Raw genomic sequence first — 20101 nt, forward strand, 5'->3', positions numbered from 1 at the left:
TGTTTTTTTACACAATAAAAACCAACACACTCGCACACAACAGCAAAATTGAAGTTCTATGCGTAGAATAAAAGCTTTGAATGAACGTCATTTTCTTGCGAAGCTGAGTATCGATATCCGACATCTTGAAACGCTCATTGGTACCACCAATAACTTGCGCAACGTCAATGCAACATATAAGTACTAAATATTGTGTAAGACATCTATAGAAACGTTTATAAAAGATATCTGAAATAAAATATAAGATAACTTACGTAATATATGAGATATTTTACATGCACTTTAAGATATCATATGATAAATATGTATAAGAGTATCAAGGGAACCAAGATTCTAGCGGAATCAAAAGAATGTAATCCAGGGCCAAAGACCAGACATGGAAAACAGACATACACAACAAAGAACATAAAGTAACTAAAATCATACATACAAAGTAATAAAAGTAAATGAGCGACTAGGACTCCACTAAAAACTGGGAGCATGGACCAGAAATATCTTAACTGTCGAATAAATATGATAACGACTTGCCGTAATCCAGGAATAACAGGACACAGAATATAGACACAAACAAGAAAAGGCATGGAGATACTAAATAACATGCACACAAAATAAAGTAAGAGAGCTATCCAGACTCCATTAAGACCTGCGCACCATGGACCAGCTGCACTGGTAATGTAAGTTTCTGCTTTTCTAGAAACACCCGCGGGGTAGCTCATAAAATGTCACGTTCATCGGTAGACGGAAGACGAAAACTATGACACGGTTAACAAATCGTTTCAAATAGATCCCTTTCGACCCACGAGTTCTTGATGGAGACCCTTAAAACTTGTGTAGTGATGCCCTGTCTCAATTCTGGTTTCGGCAAGCTCTGGTATTACATATGAGTTATGATACGAAGGTGCTCAAGGAATGACGCCTACGGATGAAAGGAACGTTGGCGACGAGAAGCCCTCGCATTTGCTGTATAGTTCAGTCAGGAGTTCCCCTTTCCATCGATCTTTTAGAGTAGGTCAAGATATGCGGCTGCTTTAACGTTGTCTGTTGTAATATCCTTTGTCTCTTTCGGGTAGATGCGATGAATAGACTCCCCGAATATAGAATTGTTTACATGCAAAACGTCCTCTGTATAGCGGTAACTGCGTAAACTTTGTTTAGGATAAGATCAGCTATTAAATCCGCCTCATAAAAATTAACAAAAAAAGTCAGCCAGTAGCGGAGTAGAAGCGGAGTGCCGAACTTTATGTGAAATCAAAAGTGCTGTAAAACTGGAGGTCTTTTAGTATCATTCACAGTCAATTTCAAAGATTACTTGATGTAAAATAATGTAAAATAAACTTGTTATCTTAATTTTACATTTCCCATCTAATTTAGAATTATCTTTTTTTCTTAAAAGTTTAAACTAAATTGTAGTTTCTGACGTATGATCTGTAAATCATTATTTCAACAGTAACACAAATATTTTTTTCCATTTCAACTTTTACAAATTTGTTTAAACCTGTTCAAAAAATAATGTTCAATAACATTCAAAAACTATTTGAACAGTGTGTATTCCTACACTGTTTTATACTCAAATAAAACCAATTTCAGCTCAATAAGATAATTTTCTAGATAGAAGAATTTTCAAATCAGACACTTTTTATAAATTATTCTGCCAATTTTACTGGTAAAAATCACTGGTCTTTACATCCTGTTTATTAATCATAAAATATTTATTAACTTATGACAAGTCTGATAGATAAGTTGTTAAATGTTATATGCTTTCCTGTTTCTTCTACCCCGGGCTTGACTTTTTATGAGCAACTCGGTGGGTGTTTCTAGAAAAACAGGGGACGCTTACCCTACCGGTGCACCTGATCTATGTTCCAAGTTGCTCATTTACCTTTGTTACTTTGAATGTACATGTATTATTTTGGTTATTTCATGTTCTTTGTTGTGTGTGTCTAAAATCTTCAATTTTATTTTTTTGAAAACTAGATCTTGATTACCTTTTTAGTAATGGTAGAATATTTTTAAGCTGAATAATTGCCTGAAACATATTTACTCATTTTGAAAGAAGAAAGGAAGTACATATGGACACTATTTTGTGTTGTGTTCAAAAACAGTTGGGAAGTTCCTCTGTTTTGTTTTTCTTTTCCTGAAGGATAAAAAAAACAAAACATATCCACCATACTGGACAAATATGTTATCAATAAAACATTTCATTATTTTGAAAACAGATTATTTGGTATATTAGTCCATGAGTTTATGAGCCTACGGTAATTTGAAAAAAGTCAATATCGGATGATATAGAAGAAAATTCTGAAATTCTGAAAATTCCCCTTTTTCCGATTTGATTGTAATTGTCACCCAAAAAGCAGAATCTAAGCGCCTTAATTGATCAGATATGTTAGGAACATCATTATCTTAATTATGAATGCCTAAAATATGAGTTTCACAGTGTCGGTATGCTGTGAATGAGAATTATGTTTGATACTGAGACCAGTTTTCTAGGGTTAGGGGTAATATTTTTAACATTTTTTGAAAATTCTTTCTTGAAAACTAGTTTTGGTGATTTATTGATGTAGAAAATTAAAATTAGTCACGCAATAACTTGTAGAGCCGAATTTATGCAAATTTTCGCGGGAGTAGAACTCCCCATGTTTTTGGAATTAACAAAAATATATATTCTGACTACGAAAATCGCCACAAGTCATCAACAGAGTCCCAAGTGTATCAATTGTGATAATATTGAACGTAAATAACAAATAAGCTATTTTTTTTTCACTATATAATAAATACTCTAGGGTAACTGGATAGACTACCCAGGTGTATTTCGTTCAGCATTTTTCCAATCGGCTATTTTGCCTTTTACGGACTGATTTGAAGTTTACACGATCAAAAAGTTCCGGGGTCACAACGTCATCATGAAATTTTTGTCCACATCACGTTAAGAAGAAATCACTGCACGTAAAGAAAAGAAAATGCACATAAGTATTTAGAGATCGACATAACGTAAAGATGAAACGATCTCACGTTATAAGAAAACCACTGCACGTTAAGATAAATCCACATAACGTAAATATATGTTGACATAACGTAATCATAAAACGATAGAACGTAAAGACGAAATGACAGAACGTAAAGACGAAATGGCAGAACGTCTTATTATAAATTATAAAATTATTAAATTATAAAACCACAGCAAGTAATTTAATATTGACAACACATAAACAAATGTGTATCTCATCAGACAGTTTAGGCGTTCCATACTTGATGCTATAGCATCGAGTGTTTTCATAAGATCTTTCGACTTTGCTAGCATCCACATTAAACTGACAGTAACACGTATGGTGGTAAGACTGAAGACCCTCTGTGACAGATGTCAGTGAAGTTAGTTAGTATATTTTTTCAGACTCAGCTATGAGGCGTCGTTGGTATGGATCCTTCAGAATATATTAACACAATATAAAAAAAACAAAAACAAAACAAAACAAAACTGAACCGATAGTTATGCAAATTCAAAGAATCGGGAGTTTTTAAGATCCTGACATTAATTTTTCTCTGCGCATGGAAAGGTACGTATACCTGCGTTTCCCGTCATTTGTAGAAAAGGAGCGTCGAGTTAAAATTGTTTTAGCAACGGCTGATGAATTGTGGTATAAAGAGCGGAAATAGCAGCGGCTGATGAATAGTGGTATAAAGAGCGGACATAGCAGCGGCCGATGAATAGTGGTATAAAGGCTAAAAACCACTAATTCCACTTTCCATAGGCTTCTATGCTAATTTCACAATATTCAATGGTTTCTCTGGACTTTACCTTAACTTTAACCTGCAGAGGACTATATATCAGCATGATTCTACATATGTCAGCTCACAATCCTCAGAATGGCATGTGGGGTTAGCAGACTTGCAGTGCAGTACTGGTCACCGGAAGTGAAGGGTCTATAAATAGCATGGGAAATCACAGTGTTTTCACAAGATAGGGGTATATTTAAAAATCATTATGGAGATTAGGCTTCACATCATAAGAAGCAAAATGCACCTATAAAATGTACAGAAATGTTTTTCCTTTCAGAAACTGTTTAAATTTTTTAAATAAGATGAGAACTTTTTTCACAGCACTATGAGGAACAGGGGTAATTTCTGCGTAGGACTATTTTTGCCTACGTTCCAAATGCTCATTGGTTGAATTGGTGGTCTGTAACCTAAAGAGCGGAGATAGCAGCGGCTGATGAATAGTGGTATAAAGAGCGGACATTTTGAAACATTTTATGCTACTTTATAAAATAATAGATTTTGGTTTAAGATTCTAAGTAAGAATTTCAAATTGATATGTGATTGATGCCTTATACAGCAAATGGAAAAATGGAAATCAATTTAATCCGGGTTCGAATGGTTAATCAAAGGGAACATAATCCAAGGACGACGACTCGACAAGGAAAATAGACACAACAGAAAAAAACATAAATAACCAAATATCACAGATAATGTGAAACGAGCACCAGCGTATGATTCAAATCAGAGATCACTATAAAGTCGTCAACAATTAGTGTATCACACCTTTAAGCAAGATCTCAGTATCACAATAATTTTGGACAATTATAATTTTTTACAGTCGTAAAGAAAGAAATAAGCAGGGAAAAAAGGTATTTGGCAGTGCACTTTGCTGATCCAGTAATGACATACTTACTTATGAACCCTGCTGAACATACTGTATCTCATACAAAGAAAAAATATTTCTCATAAGAACACCTAAGGTAGGTTAGATCGATTTGTGATTGTGTTTCTTTCGTCTTCCAAAAGCTTTGAAGCAGTGTTTCTCCTGCAGGGACGACAAACTATTTTTCATGGATGGAGTAAAGGTTACCTTACGTCAGTCATTAAAAATGTATACTTCTTGATCCTTTAAGAACCCCGATTTGGGGTAAATCCATGAAATGTGCAATAGCATTGCATCTTTTCCAAAAAAAAAGCTGTCACTTAAATTTTCTCAGTTAAAGCAGCACTCGCAAAAAATATTGTAACACAATGTAGAAAATAATAGAAGAATCAAATCAAAATTCTGCATTGCGTTTTGCAAGAAACGAAAATTATTGTTTGAATAAAAAAATGAAACTTTGAAAGAAGTTACTGGCTTATGATGCAGTAATGATGCAGGTGTCGAAAATCGTATCACAAGAGAATGTTTGTGGGGTTTTAACTAAAAATAAATTTCTATCAGTGAAAAGACACAAAAATATGCATGTTTGAGAACGATTAAACAACAAAATCGATCTATAGCTAAATTCCAATACATCTAGATTTCAGGCTAGGAAACTTATTTTTGTCAGTTCAGTCGTTTTGGAAATATTGGAAAAACTTTTAAAATGTGTACCCAAATGTCCCATTTGCCATTTTATATAGAAATACCCCCAAAAACATAGAAAATACACGACTTAAATTGTTGTTTATCCCTTTCTACAGCAAAAAAAATTATATTACGTTTTTATTGTATAAAATTCCCATGCGTATTCACTTATTTCGTGCAATGCTTTACATACTACAAAGAACTCTGTTCATATGCGTCCCCGAAGATGGTCTGCCAAAATGTCCCAGTAGCGTCTGAACAAAAATTCCGAGTTGGATTTCAACGATTTTTTTGTACGCCGTAAAAATAATCTACCGGTCACTTGTATAACAATAAATACGTAGTAACAGTGAATACCAGCATGGTGCCACACTCATTTTTTTTTGTCTCTCACAGCATATGTTTTTTCATTCTTTACAGTCATGCTGGTTTATTCGAAAATCCAACAACTGAGAGAATAATCAAGGGAACAAAGGTTATAGTGGTAATCAAAAGAATTTAATCCAGGGACAAAGACCAGACATGGAAAACCGACATACACAACAAATATTATAAAGTAAGTAAAACCATACGCACAAAGTAACAAAAGCAAATGAGCAACTCGGACTCCACTAAAAACAAGGAGCATGGACCAGGTGCACCGGTAGGGTAAGCATCCTCTGCTTTTCTAGAAACACTCGCTGAGTTGCTCATAAAAAGTCAAGTCCGGATTAGACGAAAGAGGAAAGGAAATCTATCACACGTTGAACAAATCAGTTTTCATGGATACACCGTAACGATCCACGAGTTCATGATGACGACCATAAAACTTTTGTAGTGATGACTTCAATCTTGTAGCAACATAACCCTGCTCCAGACGCCTATTTGTTAGAATTCTAGCGCGATACAAAAAGTGTGCGTAGTCCCGGCAAGCTCTGGCATAACGTATGAGTTGTGATATGAACACTCCATACGCAGTAGCTGAAGGAATGTTGCCACAGATGAAAGGAAAGTTGACTATTTTGAATGAAAAGTCATCACGTTTGTCGTAAAGTTTGGTCAATAGTTTTCCGTTACGATCGATTTCTAAGTGTAGGTCAAGATATGAGATCAGCTATAAAGTCAGTCTCATAAGAGTGAAGGAATAGGTCAGCAAGTAGAGGAGCACAATTTGTTCCCATTGGAATGTCGACCGTTTGTTGAAAAACGCGTCCACCACACTGGTGTGTCGATTAAAATTTCCAGCATTTTGTAAAGATCTTCCTGTGTATATTTGGAAGATGGTTTGGAATTACGAAGCGTCGAGAGCAAAAACGAAATGGGAAGCAAAAACAATAGAAGAATGATAAGACTTATTCAGAATCTATTGCGGCGGTTCGCAAGAGAAAAGAAAGAGAAAATTCACCTAACCTTAAAAAGATAGACGCTATACCGAGCGAAAACGAAAAAAAACGAGCAAATAAAAAAGAGTAAACAGAACTTGGGAAGATAATAAACGAAAGCATAAGGTGAAGAAAAGCGGGAAAATAACAGCGTTGATTTGGTTTATTTATAGTCAATTTTACAGTTCGCATGTATGTAATTTAAGGACAGAGCACATCATCATATCATCATTAATAACAAGTACTATCTTTTAAAAAAAAGATAGCCGACGCAGTAAAATGTTGTTCTTTTTACTTCTAAGTTTCTACATTTCTTTCAAGAAAATAACACATGGCACACAATTTGTTTTTTTTCTAACGCAATTTCATATTTTCAATTCAGTTTTTTTTTCGAACGCCAGTAAGTTAGCAGTTTGGCCAATTGCGATCAGGTGACTTGCGTCTCTTTAAGGCCAAAGGGTAAAAAGCGAAACTATACTGACTGCGTCAGTTTGAGGGATTAACGTGCACTTAAATAAATGTACGGAAGAATGAGTCATGCTTTATCATAGAATGAACATTCTGATCACTATAGGGCATCATCGTCATGCTAAATAAGGATAAGTAATTCTTGAAACCTATAAAACAACGCAGGTAAAAAGAAACACTTTAAGAAGAGTATAATTGTTTAAATCGATTCGCATTACTTTGAAGAAATGCAATTACATGACTTTATTTTGTGTGTTACATAATCGTGTATTTTGTATGAATCACCATTTTTGTATTGTCAACCATGCCTCATATATGGTCCTATAATTTGGAAATAAAATCATTATTATCCTCAGTCTGATATTGACAAAAACACTGGCTCTGTCAGAATAGATCCGGATATGATGAAACCATTGGCCTGTAACTTTTATTTCATTACAAGTCTATAGGTTTCAGTATCGTATTAATTTTCCCATAGACTTCTATAGTGAAGTGCATATTTTTAGGATTTTTTAAAAAATATGTAAATTGATTCAATAAAACTTTCACTTATGTAGCATTTCTAAGGACATGTGAAAAAATAATTTCCCGCAAAGAAAATAGGGTGAGTCCACGAAGATCGGACAGAAAAGTAGTCTCGAACTATAAATAGCCATTTTCCCTACTTTCACTTTCGTTTTGCACTCACCAAACCAACCTTTTCAGTGGAACATTTTTATGATATTATGTTAGATTTTCTTTTAAAAAAGTTCTTCATCTTACAGTGTGATGTTTGCTCTATTTTATAAGTCATTGTTCATATCTTTTGACAAAATATTAGTTTGTAGAGAGGCAAAAAGAAAATGCACTATATTTTTATAGCATCCATGTTTTGACGTACACCCACTCAGGGATATGCAATACGATACTGGTACCTATAGTGAAACGTAACAAATTAACCAGTGTATAACCTAAATACAATATAATAAATACTTTCAAGATCACCAAAAGGTCTTCAACAAGTACAAACACGCCATTACGTCCCGATAACGAAAGTAATATCATTCAGGGTAACAGAACGATGACAATTCTTCAAAATCAAACTAGTAATGCAAGTAATACAAGGATAGAAATAAACATTAACGACCAATATCTCATGACTGTGGACAGGCGCAGAGGGGTTAAACTTGTTTTATACAACCTTGACCATCCACTTTCAATGTAAGTTCAAAAAGTTCTCTACAGATAACGTAAGTCAGAGCAGTATATTACTGAGATCCACTTCATTTACATTTCAATTGCAGAAAGAGTATGGCAACTGCAATCAGTTTTTGACTGACCTGACCAAAGGCACTGAACTACAGTGTATCATTTCAACGTCCTGTAAATGAAAGGTAATTTTCTATATTTATTGAAATTAATGACAATTTTGTTTTCAACCTATTTATGTAATGGGATTGGCAGCAAAGAAAAAAGACATATGAAGGTTTGATTGTATTTTCTACACTTATTCAACAAATACATAAAATGAAAGACTTGCATGCATTTACAAATTACCTGAGTTAAATATACAATGAGATAAAAAAATATCCAAAATAAAACTGAAGCAATAAAAACATTGAATTACAAGTTCACACGTGCACATTACAAATTCAAGTGGTTTGAAATTTACTTCAGCAATGCATTCCAACTTGACTGCATAACCAGTCAAGTTTGGTGTATAATTTTGCAAATTGTAAAATGTTAAAAACATATCTTAAAAAGAGCCCAAACGGAAAATGTTATCAAGCTGTAACCAAACACAATTTAAGTAGCAATCTTTATAAAAGAAAAAAAAAGAAAAGACAGGAGGTAAATCATGCATGTCAAAAACCCACAGAATTCAGTTTTATATCTTGTTAAGAAACAGTTACTACTGATCACATAAACAGTCTTATTTTTTTTTCATTTAGTTTTGTGCTTTTCAGATATAAATCATTTAGATTGTACAAGAATTGGCACTTTGCAAGAACCAGCGTTCTTGATTTTGTATGATTTGGTTGATTTAAGTGGAAGATAAATGTATGATTTTCTCAAAAGTACAGAACTAAATTCAGAAAAGATTGTTGTTTTACAAAAAATACAGCATTTGAAGACCAAAAAAGGATGGTTTGTTAGGTAGCGTTTTCTACACTTTACTAATGTAATGTAAGTTTATAAATTGAAAGTACAAAAGTGTATTTGTTGAGACTACACAGAGCACTTGGGAAGATAAAACCACTATTTCCTAATGTTTGAACCAATACACTGAATTCAATGTACCACTAACAGTAGTAAGGGAACTACAGACATCAAAGGGAACATGAAACTATTGTTTTTCCATTTGTGTAAAGCAGAATGTAAACACAGTTCTTACCCCAATAAAACATAACCTTGCCTAAACTGAACTATAAAAATAAAGAATAACCTAGTAATACTACAGATTAATACTTCATGGTATTATTTTTTTCACTTCATCCAGAAAATCTCCCATAAAATGAAGAAAAAAACAAAAACACTTCCAGGTATATTATACCTGTACATTAAAATCTGTCTGTAGATTTGACTCAGATTCATTATTTTGTCAAAATAAAGTGAAACTGAAAAGGAGAAAGATATATGGTAAAGACAGAGATTAATTTTACTCTGGGTTCAGTTTACACAAGTTTCACTGCATGTCCCATTACATGTAATTTATATCTATCACCTCATTAAATCATTAACATCTGATAAAAGTTGAAAATAGATCTCTTCATTTGAAAAAAAATCTGTATTGATATCATTTCTTGTTATGAATGCATATGTAGCAAACCCAGACTCTTTTTTTCAAGTTAAAATCATTGAGTTGTCTTATATTCCTATGTTTTTATTAACTTAATCTGGGTATAAATCGGGTAGTAGACATGTCAGAACAACAAATGTCTGATCTACCTTCATGTATAGATATTTTATCAAAAGAAGGGGAAATAATGTACCATTTGAATAATAGTTTTTTTTAATGTTATTCAAACAAATTAGATGATATACCAAATTTAAGCTTGAGTCTGGGATGTTCAAAATACAAGCTGAAATCCAAAAATATCAAGTAATTATAGAAAACAGCAATCCATAGCAATTTCAAACAGAATTTACTTATTATTGGGTAGAAAACATATCACATATTGAACCAAACAAATCAGGATTAGAGTTAAAGACAACAAGGACTGTCAAATAACTGAGTAACACCAACCATGGAGAGGAATTTCCATTACTAAGCTATTCCATTAGGACTTGGGCTCAGTAACTTCACAAGCTCTACAATGGCCTAAGTAACCCAGTTACTCTTAATAACTAGCCAAGAAACCAAGACTATAAATAGAACATAACATTTACATAAGTGTTTTGACTGAATTTCTTTGGTTTTTCCAATGTAAAACTCAAAAAGTCATTGTTTCCTTGAATTTATAGATAAATTAAGTTAAGTAGGTCAAAGAAGAAACAACATCACATGTTTGATAATAAAGTGCCTTTCAGCATAAATACATAAAGACAATAGACTTGTATACCATTGATAAATACCATCAGTAATTCAGATGTAAAGAACAAGTAGGGACTTACAAATAACCTTTACAAATATCCACTTGTTCACTACACTACATTTTTATGTCAAGGGATCCTAAGAACTTGAAAAGAGAAGGCAATTATCTCTAAAATGGACCATTTCATTTTCATTTTCATCAAAATAATCGAAGAATACCGGTAACTGTCTTGGTCTAGAGCTAGTAAGTTTCTTATGTCTTCTTTATGATTCAGAAATGTCTCTCACTTCTGAAAAATAAGGATACAGTGTCTCAATTCTGATTCTTTTTCTTGTTTTTTTAACTTTAAATTTCTTTGTTTTTTTATGTTTCTTTGTTTTTTTTATCATAAATTATTTTTTTCCCTTTTAAGGTCATCTTAAATATGTGTTGCATGTGGAAGTATAGGTAGGATTAATACCTTTCGCTTCAAAATACCTCAGATATAAAACTTTTTATTTTGATTTATCTCTCTCTTTGGAGTAGTTGAACAGTAATTATATTCCTTCATGCACATCTACATATGATATCAACCCTCCTAAAAAATTTCATCAAAATCCCTTGAGGGGTTTAGGAGTTGCACTCTCAAAATGTAAAACCCATTATTTGGATTATCTCTCTTTGGAATCATATCCAACCTTCCTGTAAAATTCCATCAAAATCCATTGAGGGAGGAGTTGTGCTTGCGAAGTTTTAACATATAAACCCTTAATTTGGATAATCTCCCTTTGGAGTAACCAACAGTATTTACATTCCTTCATGCATGTCTACATATGATACTCACCCGTCCTATAAAATTTGATCAAAATTCTATGAGTGGTTTAGGACGAGTTGTTCTTACAAGGAATGTGGACTTGCAGATGGGGAGATTCATATATACCCCTCCCCCAAATTTGTTTGCAGGATGTATAAATGCAACCCTCTCTGACTGAAAAGTGTAGGAGGGAAAGATAACTTGTTGGCTAGATGTAATAATGTATTTTAACATGTCTCCATATCCTGGAGACTATAAATTAGAATTTCACTAAGAATAAAGTCTCCTACAAAGTATAGTCTACTAAAATTATCTTGTTCTCAGTTTGATGAGTGTCATATGGCATTAATTTCATGTATTACAGGAGTCAGGACCAATTGAACAGACCCTGAATTGAAGAAGTTCAACAAGCTGAGGCAATCTTAATGTGCTAGCTCACAGAAGCAACAGCCTGAATACATGTGATCCAGTCCTGACACATTATTCAGACTGCAAGCCAACCTCTCCTATATGTCATGTGCTTGGACATCAGCATCAATAAACAATTCTATTACATAATGACACTCCCTATATAATCAGCACTACTTACTGCTGTTAGGAACAAATTTAAGAGACTCGCTGAAAATTCAGTAGCGATGCTGACCTTGCTGAGGGCCATCTCCTAGAAACTCATGCCCAAGTCCATTGCCACATTTACCACATAAAATCTGCAGAATAACACATGAAGTATCAATACAGCTAAATTTCAAAAGATTTTGATCAATACATAACACTATTTACACTAAAACCTTATGCTGATTCATGCTACAGTGAAGTTTATACATGTTACCTTTGACAGGTATTAAGCTTATAGTTTTATAATTTCTAAAGCTTGAAACATTTTAAATTCTCACAGTAATTAAAGTAAGGGAAGTGATATCATCTATGGGACAAATAAACATTCCTTGAATCTGACAAGAAGCTGAAATTCAAATGTGAATCTAAAACATGTAAAACCTAAAACAAAACTTGCACAATCAGTGAAGATATTGAACCATGACACGTTTCTACTATGAATCAGCTATACTATAGTACTATAATACTATAGATACCTTTATAGTGGAGCGAATAACCTCAGAATTACACTAAAATATTTCAAAGTACATTGCAAACACCAAATTTTGCACAGTTATACCTTACTGTATGCTTGCTGAAATAACACTGTGAGCCACCTCGATTTTATATTTTTAAAGACGGCAACCAACTTTGGAAAATGGTGGTGAAAACCAATCTTCCATTTCTTCAAGAAGAGTCTTTTTGTCAAGTTAAGTTCAGATGATGTTATTATTCAAATGATTTCCAGTTTTTCAATGGTACAGAGATATTACAGATATCTAAACATAGTCGCTTCATGTTGTTTTTGTTTGCACATGTGGCCATTTTACCAAAAAAGTTCAAACTTTGCAATCCAATTACAGGATGGCTCCATAAAAATTTATATCTACTCGCCCTATTTTGCACACTTGAGCTCACATTGAATTTAAGCCTTCTGAATTTATGATGGACATGCATAAAATGCCTATTTAAGGTATGACAATACATATTTGTCTTCTTGAAAAGCAGAAATATTGAAAAAACAAAAATTTTCAGATTTTCAAATTTTCCCCCATACTTTTTAAATGTGTTTATTTCATCTTATAGAGAGAAATAAATTTAGTAAAAATGTAACATAATACTGTGAAATATTTAAACCTCTTTATATTAGTACAATAGATGTTTTTTGGTAGGCTTCGCTTAAATATAACAGTTTTAGCCTCTTTTTTTTTTAAATTTGACTTTACTTTGTTCTATCATTTTTCAGTTGTGTAGTATGAAATAAATTTACCTTGCATTCATTTTATAATTTGTATTATTATGTCATATACGAGTGAGTTACACACACTATCAGATCAAACTGGTGCAACATGGGATTTAGTACCAGCTTTGAAAAAAGTCTCTCATACACCTTGATTAGTCTCAATGCAGATTAAGGTGTGTGTCCGAATAGAAAGAGTGTGCCAACACGGGTAAAACTGTGCAAAGAAGGACAAGGTGCATGTTTTTTCAATGTTGGATTGCACAGAAGTTTTAATGGTGCTAAATGAATGATCATGCTTGGTGTAGGAACAACACCATTGAACCTAGTCGAATCCCATAAATAAAGTCTATCCAAGAATTAAAGGTGGTAAAGGGATGATCCCTTGCCCTTTTTAAAGTCACAGATGTTTCTATGATACAAAATGTTTAATCTGTTTTGAAAAGTTTAGGACAGGTAGTCTCAAACACTGTTATATATATTTTGACGCAGCTTGTTATAATTGTTCATGTTTTAAGATTCTAAAGCTATTAAATCAAAGCTAGCAAATCTGAAAGATAACTGTAACCAAAGTAGACAATGCAAGAAGACCATAAACAACAACCGTCATTGTCCCACAATGGATCTATCAATTCTGGTTGTAAGTCACAGTTGATGTCAATTTCAGAGAACGAGTTGTATGTTCCAGTGACTGAGCGGCCAACAGATACAATGATAATAGATAGGGCAGCCTTTGTCAACTCAAGACAACCTGGTCCTTGCAAAATTTTTGATGAATATACTGATGAAGGAATATTGCCCCATATCCAGCACTGTGGACAATGGCATGCATGAATTGCTATTGTTTTTTTTTATGTTTATCATGAGGACAGTCTCAAGGGGGAAACCAGGAGAAAATATGGCATGGGTGGATGACAGATAGTTACAGCTGAGTAAATTTCCTAAGGGATGGAACACATTTTTAAGATGTGATGAAAACAAAACAAAGCAAAGGACACACCGGTTAATTGTAGCAATATCATTATGATAGTCATTCCTGTTACTGATGTTATCAGAATATCGGTGTTTGCTGAGTTGGATATTGAGCAACTTTGGATTGTATTCAGAAAGGGGAAAGATTTCAGATGGATTCCTATTTATGATATTGCTACATCTATTGAACCAAAGGCAAGAAACCTACCTTTTTGGCAACCTTTATAGGAGCCTGCTGTGATACAGTTTCTGCCTTTGTTGGAATAGGGAAAAAATCATATTGGCAAGCCTGGAATGTCTGACATGACGGAGGTGACTCATCAATGTAAAAAATTGGTTCTGATTGTATCAGTATTATTGAAGTATTAGTTGTTACTATGTATGATTGCTCCAGTTCAACAAACGACAGTAACAAAGCTAACCTTTATCTTTATGCACGAAAAAAGCAAAAGCTATATAACCCTATTCCACCGTCCATAGCTGCAAAGACAGAACATGTAAAACTGCTGTATTGCAAGCAGGTCATACTTGGGGTCAGTCCTTGAATCGAATGATGGAATTACTGCCTCCAGATAAATGAGGTTGGAAAAGACAAGACAATGTGTGGGTGCCATATTGGAAGAAACAATGCCCCAGTAATTGTAAGTGCTACAAACCTGGATTGCAATGCACAGTTTTTTGCAGTTGTAATTGCGATGACACATGAAAAGTTTTTCACCAAACATTTTGAAAAATATTTGGTGCTCGTATCATTATTTGAAATATTTTGTCAGGTTCCTGTCCCACTATGACAGCTTTTCTGAACCATACCTTAACAGCTGTTCTAGTTTCCTGAATTCTTTGCACAGAATCTTCTCTGATCAGTTTGTTGAAGGCAGGCCATGGTGATGAATGCTCATATTTTGATACACTGCTGAACAACTCATTCCCACATTTTGCACAAGCATACAGACCTGAAATTATAAATATATTTATATATTTACATCCACATAAAAACATTAAGGTCTTCTTTTTTTTTGTACAATTTCTTATCATCACAGTGTTATTTTATATTTTTACACTATGTTCAAGATCAGCACAAAACATGTCTCTATAACACAATGTTCAAGATCTTTGTTAACTGTCGATAAAATTTTAATACGTCACAGATATCCAACTGATTAGAAAGTAAGCTGTGTTGACAGACCATTTACTTCCCAACACACTCAGTTTTTGTAAGGCACTGAAGAAGGTCATTAGTTGACCGAAAAATTTTGCTCATTATATGTGTTGTTATAGTCTATTAATATCTTTATATATACTCATTCTTAAGTGACATGTAAGACTGCTCTAGAATCTAATCCTTCACATTCAGGTTTGTGTTGTCACAAGTCAATACTGGTATGTTGAGTCCTATTCACCTTGTGTTATTTACAATTTCTCTGACTGCCTTACATATATATGTAGGAATCATTTTAGTGGGGGCAATATCACAAATTGAAAATAACCCATAGAATTGAATCAAATGAGTCAACATTATTAAAAAATGGACCATAGAAAGGGGAACAATGCAGTCTGAGTACTTCTTTAAAGCCATTTTTCTTTGCCTAACTCATAAATGAATTTGGAGGTCATTACTTCTATTTTGACCCACTGGGCCATAATTCCAAATTGATCCCAGCATAAATTTCGTAAATGTAATAAAGAACGACCACAGCACGTTGAACTTGATTCACTTGGGAGGACACAATATTACATTTTGACACACTTAAGCATATGGACTCATAGTTTATTATGGACACAACAACTGGTTTTGGACAGAATGTAGCAAATAAAGAGCTTTGCGAAATGCAGAATAATATGATCACGGTGCTTGAACCCTGCACAGTTGGGACAAGTGTAAACACACTTAATAAGCATAGGGACTTACATTCATTATGAATACAACAACTGGCTTGGACACAATACAGCCAAAAAATCAAAAATTAAATGAAAATTTTAAAAATCGGACCAAAAATAAACAAGAGGCTCCCAGAGCCTGAATCGCTCACCTGCCCAACTTTCCCCTTTCAAGGGCATTAACTCTAACAAGGAGTTGTCTAGATAATTTTGACTCAAATAAGACTTTCGTAGGACTTATAAGGATCATTTCATCAATTGAAAGTTCTTTTTATTAATTACAGTTTTAAAGATATTGCTGAAAACTGCTAAAAACATAATTTTTCACCTTTCAAGAGCAGTAATTCTAAAAAGGAGTCATCTGACAACTTTGATCTCTGCACACTTTTGTAGGCCTTATCATAAGGACCATTTCAGCTTTTGAAAATTTCTTATCATCTATCATAGTTTTCAAAAACCTCTTTCAAAACTTTTAACTGTCAAAGAGGGTCTACAGTCCTACCACAACACTTGTTACTCCCGTAGTGGTATTAATTCAATGTGGATCCTGAAAAATTTGAAAGATCTTTTGGAGACAATCAGTTCAAGACTATTATCTGAATATAATAGCATTAAAACCTATGATTTTTCAACACTGTATACTTCTATTCCCCATACTCAGTTAAAAATCGTTGTTTTTCCAAAAAAGATGGTACACCTAGATACAAATATATAGTTCTTGGTAGAGATTCCTCATACTTTGTAAGAAATAATTCCAAATCATCTTCCAAATATACACAGGAAGATGTTTACAAAATGCTGGAATTTTTAATCGACAACATATTTGTCCAGTGTGGTGGACATGTTTTTCAACAAACGGTCGGCATTCCAATGGGAACAAATTGTGCTCCTTTACTTGCTGACCTATTCCTTCACTCTTATGAGGCTGACTTTATAGCTGATCTGATCAGAAAGAAAGAATATCGTTTGGCTAGATCCTTCAATCTCAGTTTCTGCTATATAGATGATGTATTATCTTTAAACAATCCTAATTTCGGGGATTTGATACATTGCATCTACCCAAAAGAACTTGAGATAAAGGATACTAAAGACACTGTGAAGTCAGCCTCATATCTTGACCTACACTTAGAAATCGATGGTAAAGGAAAACTATTGACCAAACTTTACGACAAACGTGATAACTTTTCATTCAGAATTGTCAACTTTCCTTTCATCTGTGGCAACATCCCTTCGGCTCCTGCGTATGGAGTGTTCATATCACAATTCATACGTTATGCCAGAGCTTGCCGAAACTACACAGACTTTTTGTATCGCGTTACTCTAACAAATAGGCTTCTGGAACAGGGTTATGTTGCTACAAGATTGAAGTCATTACTACAGAAGTTTTATGGTTGTCATCATGAACTCGTGGATTGTTATGGTGTATCCATCAGCACCATGAAAACTGATGTATTCAACGGGTCATAGTTTTCCTTTCCTCGTTTGTCTACCCCAGACTTGATTTTTATGAGCAACTCAGTTCTATGCACGATACCCCAAGGAACATTCATACCAAGTTTGGTTCCAATTGGTCAAGTGGTGTCAGAGGAGAAGATTTTTGAAAGAAGTAACATTCAAAATAGCAAAAAAATGTCAAAAAAAGGCAATAACTCCAACATGGCTTAACATATCAAAATGAAAATTTGACCACAGATAGATCTCATCATGCTAAACACTTTCACAGTCAGAATTTGGCTAAACTTAACGGTTTTGGAGATATATGGGGAAAAACTACTCTCTGACCCCTATGTTCTATTTTTAGTAACAGTGTCCATGTTTTTAAATGGATCAAAAATCCCCACATCAGTTCTATGCAGAATACCCCAATAAACATTCATACCAAGTTTGGTTCAAATTGATCAAGTAGTGTCAGAGGAGAAGAGTTTTGAAAAATTGTTAATGACAATGGCAATGACAGATGACAATGATGATGGACGCCAGTGATGACAATAGCTCACATGGCCTTTGGCAAGGTGAGCTAAAAAGTCAATTTTCTGGGGTGTGGCCCCTTTGACCCTTTATAAATCGAAAATTGAGATATCTGAAATCTGATTGAAAAGCAGGCAGGAGTTTTCATACAAAATCCAATAAAATTATGAAATCGGTCTTATAAAAGGTCTCACCCAATGGAGACTTTAGTAGGCCTTACCTTGAGAATAATTTTATCAATTGAAAGTTTATTTTCTATCTATCATAGTTTTCACAATATTGGCTGAAAACTGCAAAAACATCATTGTCTGCCTTTCAAGGCCAATAACTCTAATCGCAAAAACTATTTCTATTTCCAAAAGGGGAGGGCAAAAACCTCCAAAAATGATATGGCCCTCTGCAATATCCACAGGAATAATGTGTTCAAATTTCAAAATGACTGAATGTTATAATTGATGAGAGTTAAAAGACACAAATGACATAGAGGATGAAAACAGGGATGATCCCATTATACAACTGAAAAATTTTTTGTAGCATATGAAAATAAATCCACAATCAAACTGGGTGGGTGTGAAATGCACAATTCCAAGAAGCGGCCGAATTACTGTATGGCTAAATCTCCAACTTTATTCTGACTCTTAACCAGACATAAAAAAGAGGGTTGGTAAAAAGAAATTCTGACATACATGTACATGTAGTTATTATTACCATGAAGGGTTGCTGAGATTTTTGTGATAAATTTTACAGGAGAAAAGGATTTTATATAGTTGTATTATCAACTTGGTTCTGTATACTTATGGCAAGAAAAAGCATCAATATCCGGTTTGTACCTTCATTTTCAGGAGCTGAAAAACAGCATGATGGCAGCTTCATTTGTGTATACTTGTATATATGTGATTGAGAGCCAAACCAGTCTCAGAAAATATTTGCTAGTTTTGATAATTAAATACAAATTGAATCATAGCTTTTCCAAGACAGGATTGGTCATAATAGTCTGCAATATGGTGCCCAGATGTTAACGAAAATTACTTAATAAAACCCATAAAATTCATGGGTCATAAAAATTGCGAAACAAAACAAAATGAAAATAATCGATCTAAGAAAGAATCGAAACAAAACAATTCAATAAAATGAATCAAATCGTAATAAAAACATAATTAAACAATATAAATTGAAACAGAATGAAGCGAAACTAAATTGAATAAAAGAAATCTTTTAAGAAGTTCCGCAAATTATATGAACCATAATGTTTACCAGTGCTGGACAAATGGACCCAAAGTCATATCGGACCATGACAACCAATAATTCCTTATGAATGCCAGACATTTTGGCCCATAGACATATCAGACCATGATGTTTGGTATTATGCTTCATTAAGACATATATCATTACAAAATTTACCATATTTTAAGGTTATAAACTTGTATAATATATCAATTCAAAGCTGACAAGACTGATCAAAATTGTTTTTATTAATGTTTCCTCGGGAGCGTTAAAAGGTTTTACCTTCACTATATTATCAACCAGGATATACATTTTATAGAAATTATCCCAATTTTTGACTTCCCATACAATGTTACACAACAGTGTTTACAACAAGTTGAACAACTTACACGCCTTCGTTATTTTCAAAATTGTCTCTAACTACTTTATAAAACCAGAGACCCATAATTAATACAATTAAATAACAGGTCTATGATAAAACCAATGTTACCTTTTTCAAAATGATCTCTATATTTTTCGCCTGAAAACCATCCACAAAAGGACATGGTCGTCGTCTTACTAACTCTTACTTTCACTTTTAGTTACACAACTCTCCTTTATTTTCGCTCTTACGATTTTTAATGGTAAAAAAATATGTGCCAAGAACTATGGAATAAAACTTAACTGAACTTTGTTTTTTTTTTATCATTTTAGGTGAAATGGTTTTTAATTATTTTTCTTTCAGATACGAAAACAAAAACTAGCTTCTTGTTGCTAATTGAA

At 33.5% G+C, this 20101-nt stretch overlaps 1 protein-coding gene across 2 annotated transcripts; it reads right to left on the reverse strand.

The window, feature by feature from the left end:
• Positions 1-8615: 8615 nt before the first annotated feature.
• On the reverse strand, positions 8616-19930 carry LOC148618521 (methionine-R-sulfoxide reductase B1-A-like). Of its 2 annotated transcripts, none has more exons than XM_088577546.1 (4): positions 19830-19930; positions 15080-15222; positions 12107-12170; positions 8616-10959 (listed from the first exon to the last, which is right to left on the reverse strand). In XM_088577546.1, the coding sequence occupies exons 1-4, from the start codon at positions 19882-19884 to the stop codon at positions 10934-10936; spliced, it is 288 nt and encodes a 95-aa protein (XP_088433672.1). In that variant the 5' UTR covers positions 19885-19930; the 3' UTR covers positions 8616-10933. The 2 variants fall into 2 exon arrangements, with proteins under 2 accessions (XP_088433672.1, XP_088433671.1); XM_088577545.1 differs by having other exon boundaries at positions 12053-12170.
• Positions 19931-20101: the final 171 nt, after the last annotated feature.

The sequence above is a fragment of the Perna viridis genome, chromosome 4 (assembly GCF_037379345.1).
Source record: "Perna viridis isolate PV_CMFRI_1.1 ecotype Kerala chromosome 4, ASM3737934v1, whole genome shotgun sequence".
Classification (NCBI taxonomy): Eukaryota; Metazoa; Mollusca; class Bivalvia; order Mytilida; family Mytilidae; genus Perna; species Perna viridis.